The sequence below is a fragment of the Rhinolophus sinicus genome, chromosome 15 (assembly GCF_057876585.1).
Source record: "Rhinolophus sinicus isolate RSI-liver-muscle chromosome 15, RSI-T2T, whole genome shotgun sequence".
NCBI classification, from domain to species: domain Eukaryota; kingdom Metazoa; phylum Chordata; class Mammalia; order Chiroptera; family Rhinolophidae; genus Rhinolophus; species Rhinolophus sinicus.
In genome coordinates, this window is record NC_142515.1 from 7,301,546 (window position 1) to 7,314,770 (window position 13,225).

General features: G+C 40.3%; 1 protein-coding gene and 2 long non-coding RNA genes across 3 annotated transcripts; 2 read left to right on the forward strand and 1 right to left on the reverse strand.

The window, feature by feature from the left end:
- Positions 1-207: 207 nt before the first annotated feature.
- Positions 208-2,393, forward strand: LOC109436387 (uncharacterized). Its single transcript, XR_002136106.3, has 2 exons — positions 208-760; positions 1,254-2,393. It is a non-coding gene; the product is annotated as an uncharacterized LOC109436387 (long non-coding RNA).
- A 69-nt stretch (positions 2,394-2,462) lies between these two features.
- On the reverse strand, positions 2,463-4,931 carry LOC148755153 (uncharacterized). Its single transcript, XR_016018853.1, has 2 exons — positions 4,802-4,931; positions 2,463-4,008 (listed from the first exon to the last, which is right to left on the reverse strand). It is a non-coding gene; the product is annotated as an uncharacterized LOC148755153 (long non-coding RNA).
- Positions 4,932-5,219: 288 nt separating this feature from the next.
- On the forward strand, positions 5,220-12,959 carry LOC109436390 (ATPase PAAT-like). The gene is made up of 6 exons (XM_074338850.2): positions 5,220-5,383; positions 6,113-6,316; positions 7,139-7,211; positions 9,247-9,453; positions 10,086-10,540; positions 11,781-12,959. Exons 1-6 carry the CDS (start codon positions 5,220-5,222, stop codon positions 12,013-12,015), a joined length of 1,338 nt encoding a protein of 445 aa, XP_074194951.2. The 3' UTR covers positions 12,016-12,959.
- The last annotated feature ends 266 nt before the right edge of the window (positions 12,960-13,225 follow it).

Genomic DNA, 13,225 nt, shown 5'->3' on the forward strand with positions numbered 1-13,225 from the left:
ACGTGTGCAAATTTTTGTGTAGCTGTAAGTTTTCAGTTTGGATAAATACCACGGAGTAGGATTACTGGATCTTGTGGTAAGAGCATGTTTAGTTTTGTAGGAATGCCAAACTGTTCCTTCGTGGCTGCACCATGTTGCATTCCCACCAGCGATGACAGACTGCCTGTTGTTCCGCATCCTTGTCAATATTTGTTGTCAATGTTTTACCATTCTAACAGGTGTGAAGTAGTATCTCATGTTTTTTAATTTGCAATTCCCTAAAAATGCATGATGTTGAGCATATTTTCATGTTTATTTACCATCTGTACATCTTTTTTGGTGAGGTGTCTGTTCAAATCTTTTGCCCATTTTTAAATTGGGTTGTTCATTTTCTTATTGTTTCCAATATTTTTAAGTTACAATCATGATATGAATAACCTTGGGCATATCTATATTTCTGCATTATTTGAGATGTGTCATCAGTTAATTCTTAGAAATAGGATTGCAGAGTCAAAAGGTAAATTCATATGTAACTTTGTTGGCTATTGCTAAATTTCCCCTCCAGAAGATTGTACCTGTCAGGAGAAGCAATCTGCCATGTGCCCTTAGTATTCCTGCATCGTCTTGTTGGGTATCCCAACAATGCAAGGCCCTGACTACTCTTTACATGAGTCATTTCTCAGGGTTATGTTGCATCTCACCAACCTTGCAAGATGAAGTAATGTCTTCCTCCAGACAGAGAGCAAGCTTGCTTCTGTTCGCTACGAAAGCACTGAATCCTGTAAGTCCAGTGTTCCTGTTTTGTAATGCAACCCACTGTGTGTATAGACATCCATTATCAGTCCCTATGTCATCTCTGTGGGACTTGAGGGAATAGGAAACTGACACAATCCAGTACGAAGCTCTGGTGACAGCTTTTGCTATGAGTACCAAGTCCTTTTTCTTTGGATGAGTAGTCTTGTGTCTTCTGCCAGCAACCATGAAAAAATAACAGCCTCTAGCTTAGTAGCTTGTAGGATTAAAACCTCAGACCCTACACAGTTTGACAGTTTTGGTGACGAAGATTGAATGCAGAGACATTGCTTTTTGGAAAAAGGACTCTGTGGGCCAGGTTAGGGGATATGAGGCGATGCCCCAGATCTGGAAGCAAATGCTTTTGTTCAAGTAGTGGGGATGGGGTTGGGTCTCCCAGTGTCCTGTTAAATCTTTAGAGGCTGAGTGGGGAAGGCAGGATTGAAACAAGCTGCTCAGATGGTACCTCGTTGCTCCTTCAGGCGGGAGAAGGAACGTGATGACGATGGGGCAGGAAGCCCTAGGTCCCCAGCTGAAGGGCAGTGTGGCTGTGGCGGCTGGTCACACAGGGCCCAAAGCAGAAATAAGTGGTGTCAGCAGTGAAGAGAGAGCTTCGGGCAGCAATTTGGAAGATCATTTCTTGAGCCTGAGCAGGCAGCTGCTTGGAAGTTCAATGGAAAAGACTTGCTTTACTGCCATTGGGCGGCTCTGCCCTCTGGCTTTTTTCACTCCTCTTCCTCTACTCCAACCTCAGCTGACTGAAGAAAAAAGCTGGGTATGCTGAGAACTTGGAGGGAAAGGGCTCAAACGTTTATTGCTCTGTTGGATTCTACTGCCCCCATTTAGCCTGACCTGATCTTTGGTGTCACTGCAGTAATTACAAGGGTAATAGATGAGCCAACAGCAGCCCCATCCCTGAGACCTGTTTGGCCCATTTTCCCTCACATACACATAACGTGAAGGTGCTCAGGTCACTCCTGTTTAGGATTTGTTGTTAAACTTGATTTAAATCACTATCACATTAGAGTGGTTACGTCACATGGGCAGCGTCACTAAGTGCAGCCTCAGTTGTCAACATTCTGTCTCTTCTGGTCCTCAAGAGAAGCAAGGAGGCTGGTCAGTGACCCTTCATGCTGGAGCAGTCGCTCTGCTTTGAACCTGGGTGGGACTGAGGTCTTGAACTAATTTTACAATATCTGGTGTTTCTCCGTATTCCCAATGACCACTCTGCTCCTGGTATTGGGAGGTTGAAAGCAAGTAAATTACATAATGTGCTGAAAGCGGGTACTTAAGACCCAGAATAATCATCAATCTCACTAATCTTAAGAACCACCAAAGTGTCTGAGGAAAGATCAAAGGTACAAAAGGCAGTTCTACTAGGATAAAGGAGGATCTGAATGTTATCAACTTCTGGTTCCCAGCAACAATGATGAAATAGATTTTAATTCCTTGCTTTAAGCTTCCAAAACAACTTTCTTTGAAGTAAACAATTCCTAGAAATGGTCAAGGAGCTTTCTCACTATTTCCTTCTGATCAGTGTGTTACATGTTTAAAACAATTATAGAGATGTTTAAAACAGCATCTTCATCAGTCTAATAAACGAACCCTGTGTTTCAACACTGTGAAAGTTATTCAATGTTCACTTGATATTTGCGTACCAGATGCTGGGGATTCACACATAAAGACATCTATTGTTAAAAAACCCTCATAATTTATTTGATGAGACAAAGTGAGAAAAGTACAATGTCCACAGTACAGAGATAACTATAACTACAAATAGAGAAAATTTGCATTGGCTGTTCGTATTATGTTATATATAAAAGCAGAGCTATCAAAAGTAAAATTGGTAGAAAGGATTCCATAGCTTCCCCTTAACCTGAAATCCAATAGTACAGCATATGCCCAAAGGGACATTAATAAACATACCTCAGAATTTTATAATTTTGCATATGGGTAATTTTTGTAGGAAACATGCAATATTTAAAACCAGTGAGTATATTATGTAGAATTTTTGATGGGTGACTTCTTCAGAATGTGCAAGAGTCACAAAAATATAACAAAAAGTAACAAAACACATCCTATAGTTGGTTTAGCTTGGATGCTACTTTCCTTCATTATGAACTTACCAAAAGGAGAGTTAGTTCATAGACATTACAACTCTAGGAAACAATCTAAGTTATTGCCAAGATCCCAAGATTGTAGGATAAAACAATCCCATGAAGTGGGCCCATTATGAAAGTTAATTTTAAGCCAGGTATTCAGAAGCTGGAGTGGATTTTTCCATAGATACCATGTTATTCATGCTGGTTACCTTTTCTACTTTTTACTGATTCATTCCCATTAATGTACATTACTGTCGATCCAAGCAGAACAATTAACAAAAATTAAGTTAGGAAGGTAAAACCTATATAAACAAAAGCTCTTTGTAGTTTCCAATAATATAATGATGTAAAGGGGTCACAAAACCAGTGTTTTAAGAATATTATGGGGCACACACAGCAACAAGACATGGTTATGATTCCTATCTACCTCTAGACTTGATGATTTATTGGCTGTATAAGAAAGAAAGAAAGGGGGAGAGATTTTAGTTTTCTGATTCCAGGTCATTCATTCCACCTTATTTAAGGAAGTAAAAATCTAGTTAATATTCATCTTGCTCCCTAAATTGCAGATTGCTTTTTCGGAAGAAGAGCATATATACCTTTGGACTGTCCAAATGTGTTAACACGAGTGGAAGTTAATTTATAACCACAGGAAACAGGATGTAAAGAACAGAGATACTGACTTCCACAACCTAGAATGAATCTGGAGTGTTAAAACTTGGCCAACTAGGACCTTTTTACAATTAGACTTTGGAACTCTGACAGTCAACTTTTCTATAATTTCCTTTTTTCTTTCAAAAGATGTAGAAGTCATCTGTACAAGCCACTTCAGGCAGAGGACGGGCATGGAGTGGTGGTGGTGGTCGGTACTATTTACCTTCCTATCCCATGGGGCATCTAGAAAGTTCCCATTTTTCCAGACCTTTAAAATCCCAGCTCAGATTCTACTGCACCAGAGACCCAAGGTGCCGTTTCTGCTCACTCTTGCAGGCGCACAGATCCCCCTTTGGCCGCAGGTCTTTCTCCACTTTGGTTACTGCGGCTGGAGGTCACGAGGTCGCCATCTTGCAGGCGCCATGGCCCAAGTCCAGTGTCAGCTAAGATGTGTTACCTGCACAGGGGTCCTTAAGTCTCCCTTTCAGGATAGAAATCAACAAAGCAGGTAAAACAGTTTTGCAGAGAAAGGTTTATTAAAGCATAAGCTTGATGCACCAAGGGAGCTCACTTTGAAACAGAATGGATATGGCTCCCCCAGGTTTACAGGTGTAGCAGTTTTATAGGCTCTTGGGGTTGGGGGCGTCCCCTTCCTCTTACCTTTTTCCCTCCCCAAAGTATGTTGAGGCGGTTCCTACACTGCGTGGGCACAGAGCACCTACAAGCTATTTCATTTGTCCCACGTCTCATTAACATCTTAAAGCTCCACCTAGGGGAGTTTTTTTTACTACTATAATGAAGAAAAATTAACTATAGGGCAGCTCTTTTCATTAACGTGCATGGGCGACTTTAGAAACTTTCCGTGGGACCGCTTCTGTCTCCTGCGCCGCTCATTGTTACTTATTGGCTGGGGGATGTGGCATCAGGTGGTTTTCCCCAGCTGCAGCTTCCGGCTCTGTGACCACCCGCCACAGATGGAGAAGTGGCAGAAGCCTGGCATGGCCCACAGCTCCCTCTGCAGTACCCGCCGCGGCCCGTGCAGCCCAGTGGCTCCGTTCACACTTCCCCTTGGTAAAGCCACACTGCCAGCCTCCACCTAACCATTCTCTGAGGTCGGAACATGTGAGTGGAGAGGAGGAGGAGGAGTAAAAAGAACAGGCCAACTCCACGGCCTGGCCGGCCGCCGTCCGCTGGCGGAGGGGAGGCCCCTACAGAGACCACGAGGATCGGGAAGAGGTCTTTCAGTTCTTGCGGAGCAAAGTCACCACACCTACCTGACGACGGATTCTGCTTATTGGACCAACCCTCCCAGGCCACCCAGCAACCGTCGTCCACCGCCTCCTTTTCAACCAAGGGCAAAGACAAAACCCCGCCATGGTTCCCACGCACCGCACCGCGCCTGCGCAGAGCTCCAGCAATCCGCCGAGGTGCTGTCAGTGCGCATGCTCCATCCTGGAGCGCTCCGCCCTTGAGATCTCCCCTGCAGGTTTGAGCATCATTGATAAATCCGACTGGCGCGCGCATGCGTGACTACGGTACCTGATTCTCTCCCTACGGGAACGAGAAACCGTGGTTCCAGGGTTTGAAGGACGAGCCGGAAGTTGTACTGCTTCCTGACCTCCCCCCTGCCCGGGCGGAAACAACAGCGCTGGAAGAGAGGTTCCGGGGCTGGCCTGTCCTGCAGGCGGCCGAATGGAGACCCGGACTGAGGACGCGCGATCGACCCGCCACCCGATGCTGGCCTCTTCCTGGGATGCCACATGCGGGGCCCTGGCCCAGAGCCTCCACGTCGCCCGAGATGATCTCGGCGCCCGGGACTCTGACCCGGAGGAGCTGCTGGCGCCGCCTGCCCCGGGGTGCGTTTGGGCGGCGGAGACTGGGTGACAGCTACGTTCCTGGGGGAGCCTGAGGGGAGGCAGGGGCCGTGAAGGGAGAGGGTCTGGGCCGGAATCCGGGAGCGGAGCTGATAACAGGTCTGTGCGGGGAACAGGGCCGGCGTCGGCGAGGGGCAGGGCCCAGGTGGCTGGAGGGCGGGCCTGCGCGAAGGCGGCACCTGCGAGTGCGTGAGTGTCGGGCGCTGGGGACTGGGAGCCGGTGACCTGGCGACGGCCTTGCGAACACAGCGCCTGTGTCGGTCACGTCTGCTGCTGAGGCCCCGTCAAAATCAGAACCCGCCTCTCTATCGCCAAACAAAAGCCTCCTGTCGACCAATGTAGGTGTAAAAAATATTCAGACAGTTGAGAATCTCCATCCTCTTATACGATAACACTTGTCTTTTATTCCATTCTGCCTTTCACTTCTGACCTGGTCTTTTGTTCACACTAGGTGTCCAGTTAATGTATTTATTTAACTGGAGAAACTAATACAGAGAGTCGCTTAGAATGTCGAGGTCAAAGGAAAAATAGAGTAGAAAGACCTTATGTGTAAATCACTTCCTTATAAATTGTGTGTTGAGCATTTATTTGTTGGATGCGTTGCAAAGCTCTAGACTTCAAATATAAATGTAAATGAATTGGATCAAATGGGTAAGTAAATAACAGTGTTTGGAGAACTGTACTGTATCACAGTCTTAATTTTCTTTTCAGCCAGGATCTGGTGATTTTGAAAAGGAGACTGAATAGCCAAGATGGAAACCCCTGCTTCCTTTACCTGGGATGTGACCCTAATGGAGGTGAAGAAATAGTTTCTGTTGGCGTTTTAAGTTCGGCAAGAAATATGGAAGTCTACTTAGGAGAGGAGTACTGTGGAACCAGCAGGGGCAAGAATGTTGGTAATGTTCTGGATGACAGGTTTGTGACTTACCCGTGTGGCAGTGTTCTTCTGAATCAGTATTTTTGTTTCCCTCAGCTTTTGCAGTATTTATTGATTCTCTGACATTGGCGTCATGCATTATGGGGAGAGAAGATAAAACACATGCCAGCAGGCATAGAAGCTTAGACCTTTACGGATGTTAAAGACAGTCTAGATCAGCCTAATTGTTTTCATGAAGGTGGAAATTGAGAGCTAAAGAAGGGAGATAAGTTGGTAGAAGGGCATAGCTAGATAGTGGAAGACTTTTATTAGAATCAAGTTTGGAAAAGTGTTTCTTCTTCGTTTCCTTTAATTCACAGGGGTCTATTTCCCAAAAATTAATTTTTCAATCATTCTGGAACTTTGAACATATTTTCTTGTAGGAAGTCCTTAACAAATAGTGCGTGAGCTCAACACTGTGTGGTACCAGCATATTTAACCCATTATATACTTTGTATTTTTTTTCTGATTTCTTACAAAGATTCTGTCCTAATCTTTCTTTTATATAACTCAAATTATGAACTGTGTTATATACTGTACATGTGGAAATAGTAGATGTTTATTGAGCTTTAAAGTATGCTCTGTGAAACATGATTATACATTTAACTAATTTACTTCTCTCATATAGCTAGTAAGTGACAGATGTAGTGTGTATACCCAATGCAATTCAGTAGGAAGCCACAGCAATTTATGCCTCACCAGGAAAACTGAATCTCAGGATAAGTGTTGTGCTGGAAACCTTTTATTTTTGAATGTCATTTATTAAAAGTGATAATGTATAAAAGTAAAAAAAAAAAGTCAATTCTTTCTTTTATTTTTAGTGAACATGAAAAGATTATTTTGTACAAAAAATATCTAAAATTGGAGTCCTTCACACATGCTTGTAAAATAAAGGTAGGTCGTTACTAAATTTTAACTAAGTTGAAAACTACATTGTTTTTGTACTATATATATATTTATTTCCTCTTGGGTTGGTTGTGCAATTAGTCCAACTAAGTAGTCCCTGGTTTTATTTCAGAAATACTTAGTAAATATGTAAAAAATATTCTTTTCTAAAAAATTATCAACATTCTCCTTTTAAAATTTGACCACTAATTAGCTCTGGCAATGTCATGTCATGTCTTGTTCATACATTAGTGTTGTACTTTTAAGTCCTGGAAAACTGAGTTAAAAAGTATTTTTTATTCTTATGTAAAACTTAGGTGCCAAGAAAACCACACGCAGTTTTGGTCTCAAAATACCAAGAAAGAACACAATTAGAGAAGTTTCAGACAAGGGTACCACAAAGTTAAAGGGATTTGGACTGATGTCTTTAGCATGAAAAATATTGTTAAAGTAAACTTTAGTGAAGTCATCAAAGCCTAGCGAAAGGGTACTGAGCTGGAAATCATAAGCCCTGACTAGTAAATGAGCTGTTTGCTGACGAGCAGAATGGCCTTGGGCAAGTTTTTCACCTGTTTGGAACCACGTCATGGGTAGTATTGGTGGCTGAAGAAAATAAATCCTTGGATTATTTTTATCTCTGAAATTCTGTGCTTATTATTACTTATAGATCACAGAACTAATTATTCCAACATGATGTTTTAGAGGTATATACAGATCAATAGCTTCTAAAGTCATTAAAGTGATTTCGTTTATTCAAGAAATATTTTGAGTGTTTATTGATGAGAGATACTGTATTAGGCACTTAGGAATTAGCAGTAATAAAATAAATTGCACCGAAACCCTCCTGTTGATATTATAGTGGGCAAGACAGATAGATAATAAGTCGATTCAGTGTGCCAAATATATACTACATTTGATAGTGAGAAAGTCTTGGAGGTTAAAAAGCTGTAAAGGGGGTAATATGGAGGTTGGAATGTGGTTGTATAAATTTAATGAGGTGTTTCCTTAATTGTTGATGACAGTCATGTTTTTGGTGCCACTGAGTTTTTAGGTCGTGGATCTGTATTCACCTGTGTCTTTGTGTGATATATGGGTTTGTGTGTGTGTCTCTGAAGGTGAATGTTTTTGTAACGTCTCTGGAAGTACATGGAGCAGTTGTTTCATTTAGGGAAATCTTGGGTTTGTATGAAGGCTTCTTTTGGGGCAATGGTCTATGAAAGTTGAAATAAAAATAATAGTTACAGGTACATATTTTTGAGCGCTTACTCAGTGGTAGATACTAGACGTTTTTACACACGTCATCATCATAACAACCATAGGAAGTCACTTTGCTCCTGACTCAAGTTTTGTCACGTGCTCAGGATCACACAGGTTCGGAAGTAGCAGCGGCATCGTTGAACTCATGTCTGTCTGATTCTCAACCCTGCTCCCTTTCCACCGAGCTGTTTTGTTGTCCCATATCACACATGAATGTGTTTTGGTTGAGAAGCATGGACGAAGTGAGGCCACATAAAGCATTGGAAAAACTACTGGGATAGGAACCAGAAGAGTTAGGCTAAGAGCCCAACATACTAACTGGGTGTCCTTTGATAAGTTAGAAAATCACCCTGAACTCCTCTGTTTTATATGTAAACTATTGAGCTCTGTTAGATCATCCTGACATTCCTTTACAGTTCTAAATTCTAAAATACTGACTTATATTTAGTACTTCAGCAAACACTGCATGGACTCTGGACAGCGTTGTTTTGTATGAAATGTTATAGCAAGTTGCAGTATGGTAAGGTGTCAGATTGGTATGCTTTAGCTTTAATTGTTAAACTAAATAAGTAAAATGTTATTTTACATGTAATTTTTTGAAAAGGACTTTTATACTTAAATTGTTCTTTTGAGCAGTTTTTCACACCATGACTAGTGAAATTTTAAAATGTACTTGAAGTTAATTTTTAGATTCTTGAATTCTTCACTCTTAAATAATAACAAGAAGTAACCTCAAATGTGATTCTTGTTTAATATTATTACTTCCTGAACTTTTGTTTTATAATAGTTGCTCTCCTTTGGTGAAAAGCAGTGTGTGTTCATCAGTAAAGTTGTGGTACATGTGAGACCAGTGTCAGCAAATTCTTCAACAAGCTCTCCTGCTCTAGGGTCAAGGATAGACCTCGGGAGGGTCCAAACCATCATGGAGTCCATGGGGTCCAAGTTATCACCTGGAGCTCAGCAACTGATGAGTATGGTTAGGTTTCAGCAGCAGGTAAGGAGGACTGCATTTCTTTCCAGATACCGTTAAAAATGTCAAAAAATGATGGCTTTTCATAAGGACATGTGGTGACTTAAATTTTTCCGGGAACTTTTATTGATTTGACTGTTACCTTTATTTTACTGTTGTGAAAATGACATTTTGTAGACCTCCCCTCTTACAAAATATTTGTGTTACAGACTTCGGTTTACCAAATGTGAAAGTTGACGGATGATATTTAACTCTATGAAAATTATCAATTATTGTGACTCAGTTGAGGGGACTATGTTTTGTTACGACCAGTTAAAGAGGGCTTAGTAGAAATGTTAAAATATTCCAATGCAATTTTACTATGTATGTATGTATTTTAATATTTTCTGTAGGAAAGAGTACAGTCAAATGATTAAAAGCCCTGACTCTGGACTTAGGTGGCCCGGTTCGTGTCCCGGTTCTGCCACTCGCTAGTGGTGTTACCTTGTTGGCCCAGTTACCTTTAACCTTGGTCTCCTCAACTTTATATTGGATGGTAACTGTAGCTTGCTTCGTATGGATGTTTTGAGGCTCAAATGGAAGAACACACATTGCCTGACTCCTAAGTTAGCTGTCATTAGTATTAATAGTAACACTTACTTGTTTCCCTTGCTTAGAATCATGTTGCCTTTGGAGAGCAGCTTCAGTCGGTCTTGGGAAATACCGGATACCAGTGTATGGTTGACCTGCATTCATTAGCGACATCAGGAGCCGTTGACAAGTCGTCCGCCACACCGTTTCCTTTTAGAACTGGACTGACATCTGGAAACGTGGCTGAAGACTTAAAAGCTTCCATGGGTAAAAGTACACAGCCACCTGGTGGAGGGAGTAGTACAAACCTCGAAGCGTGTAAAATTGTGCCACAAAACCATTCTCTTCTTGAGAATGATCTTAAAACTGCAGTATCTTCTTTTTTACCAAAGAAAGCAAGTGACAAGTCAAGTATACCTAAGTCTGAGTTGCTGCCCTTTCTCCAGAATTTGTGTAGTCAAGTTAACCATCTCCGTGTGGGACATAACACTGAGCTTCCGGAAAACCTCACCAAGCCTGGTGAAGGCGTTGGTGGTGTGGCGTAAGTACCTAAAAGAAATGTGATTTAGATGTGCTAAATGGGAAAATCTTTACATCTTCCTGTGACTCTATACTTATTTGAACATAAAGTATTAAAAAACAACAACTCTTTCATGTATTCTAGAGTAGTGGTTCTCAAACTTTTTGGTCTTTACACTCTTAAAAATAATTGAGGGCTCTAAAGAACCTTTGCTTATGTAGGCTATATAAAAATATGTATTTGTTTTAAAGTGACAGTACAGCCATTATATAGTAACATAATTTTATGAAAAATATATTTTTCTAAAAACATGTTAGTGAGAATTGTATTGTTTTAAAGTTGTGCCGATCTATGTGAGTTTTTGGTTGATTCTCCTATATGTTGCATTATAACATATGTAATCAATAGCTACTACACCACAGTAAATGTACTGAAAACAGACTGAGTTAATCTCTGAAAAAATATTTATTTATACCCTAACTTACTACCCTAGCAAATTCTAGGAGTCAGAAGAATAGACAACCACACATTCTATATTAGTCTTCAGCAATGACATTACACTTTGTGTAGCTTCTGGAATATGTCACTGTACATTCATGAGAATATGAGGATGAAAACGTCACATAATGTGTTAGTGTTACTATAAAAATTCTTTGACCTCATGGAACTCCTGAAAAAGTCATGGAAATTCCAGGGTTTTGTGGCCCATGCTCTGAAATAATGTCCTACTGTTCATTCACAGTGAACTCCAGAAAATGGTATGCTTTTTATTATTTTGGTTTTAATTTGCCCATTACAGAAAAATATGAATATTTTTCATATTAGGTTGGAAAAGATCTTCCCTATACTTTAGTAAGGTTGTGTGGATGAAAAAAGACAAAACTGTTTAAATTGTTATGGTGACATTTGGAAGTCATACATGGAGACCTTAAAATTTTTTTGGCAAGATCAGGTTTGATTTTGAGCTCAAAATCAAAAAGATCCCTTCTAAAGACTTGTTGTTTGAGGGTAGAGATTCTGTCATCATTTTTATATTCTCATTTCAATTGTCTGCCTACATGTTTAAAGAATTAAAGAAATAATGCTTTGGGCCTTCAGGATTGTGGTTGTCTGTTGTGTATGTATTTTAGAACCTGGAAATACGTTGTAAGGAGAGAGCACAGTTATGGAGACAGATTTCAGCATGTAGGTGGCTGCTTGTATGCTTTGGTTGTTTTGTTATAATATCAGGGATGATTATTATCTTTCAATTTATCTTTAGAATGGGAGAGCCACCCGTTTGCTCCTACTTGGAAAAGATTCTTTCTAAAAATGTGGAACTGATGGAAAAGAAACTTATGGACCACATTGACCAGCGAATCTATAAACTCCAGGAGCACATTGATAATAAGATCGCTTTGTTAATGGACTTGCTGCAAAATCCCAACTCCCCACCCCCTGGGACGCCTCTAAGACGTTACGACTCCGGAGAGAGACTTTCAAATGGAGAGCGATAAGTGCTCAACATGTACAATGTACTGCAGATATTTATTACCTATTTATTACAAAGCCGAGACCCTAAGCATTCAAAGCAAGTATTTAATGTCATTTGAGGATCGTCATCTTATATAAAGTGACCTCAGTGTTCATTTTAACTGTACTTGTTATTGTAAATCCAGTACTGTACACTAAGAGTTAACGTGAACAGGTCGTAAATTATTTTTGTTTGCAATATTGTTCACTTTTATAAGAAATTTACATATACTATTGTGTTGTTTAAATTTTTTTTAAGGATTTCTAATACAGTTCATTAGTGCGTATTGTATATGTGTTCGATTGAAGTACTGGTTTAATTTCTAGAAAGATCTTATGTATAAGTGGTATGGAAAAAATGCTTAGAGTATTTGATTTTTTTTTTCTTTGTCTTACATTGTTCTTGGAAAACTGGGTACTTAAGATTGCAACCTTTAATTTCAGATCACCAAATTGCATTTCATATTGTTTATTTCGATAAAAAATTACGTGTGATGTTTGCCGTGTGTAAAATGAGTTTACATTGGGGCCATGACTTTTATGTCCTATCACATTGTAGCTACTGATAGCAAAGTGAAAGTCAAAAGTGGCCTGTCTGATAGGATTATCACTTTAGATTGAGTGATGCCAAATGGGAGAAGTCATCTTATTTTACATCAGTTAACCCAGAAAGTACAAGGAGCTCTTCTTTTCTGAGCTGATACAGGTTCTCCTTCCCAGAGTCCTTTTGTGGTGTTTACATGTGAAGTGCTGAGGCTCTGAGTGAGTAAGGCCTGGGACTCAAGGAGAGGGCTGTTCTCACCGGCAGACTTAACTTTCAGAAATTATAAGTATCAAATGTATGTTGATATATTTGCTCTAAAAATAAATGTGTCCACTCTGAGAACTACTTGTCTTAAATAAATAGAAATACTTTCTTTTTGTCTAATATTTGTTTTAAGATGAGAAAGGATGTTTTCCACTCATTTAATATTTTGGTAAATTTAGTTCTTTAATGTGAGGATTAGTAAATATAATATTTGTTCATTTATGAATCGTTCTGACCTCAGTGACATGGGGACCTGTACATCACTTCTATCAGGAGCTTCCTAATTTATTCCTAACCTGTAGCCATGAGGTAGCATTTCTCTCAGCACTCAGGAAAAATGTGTGTCACTCAAAGCTGAACCCTTTGGGAACGGTTGTACAGCTTCT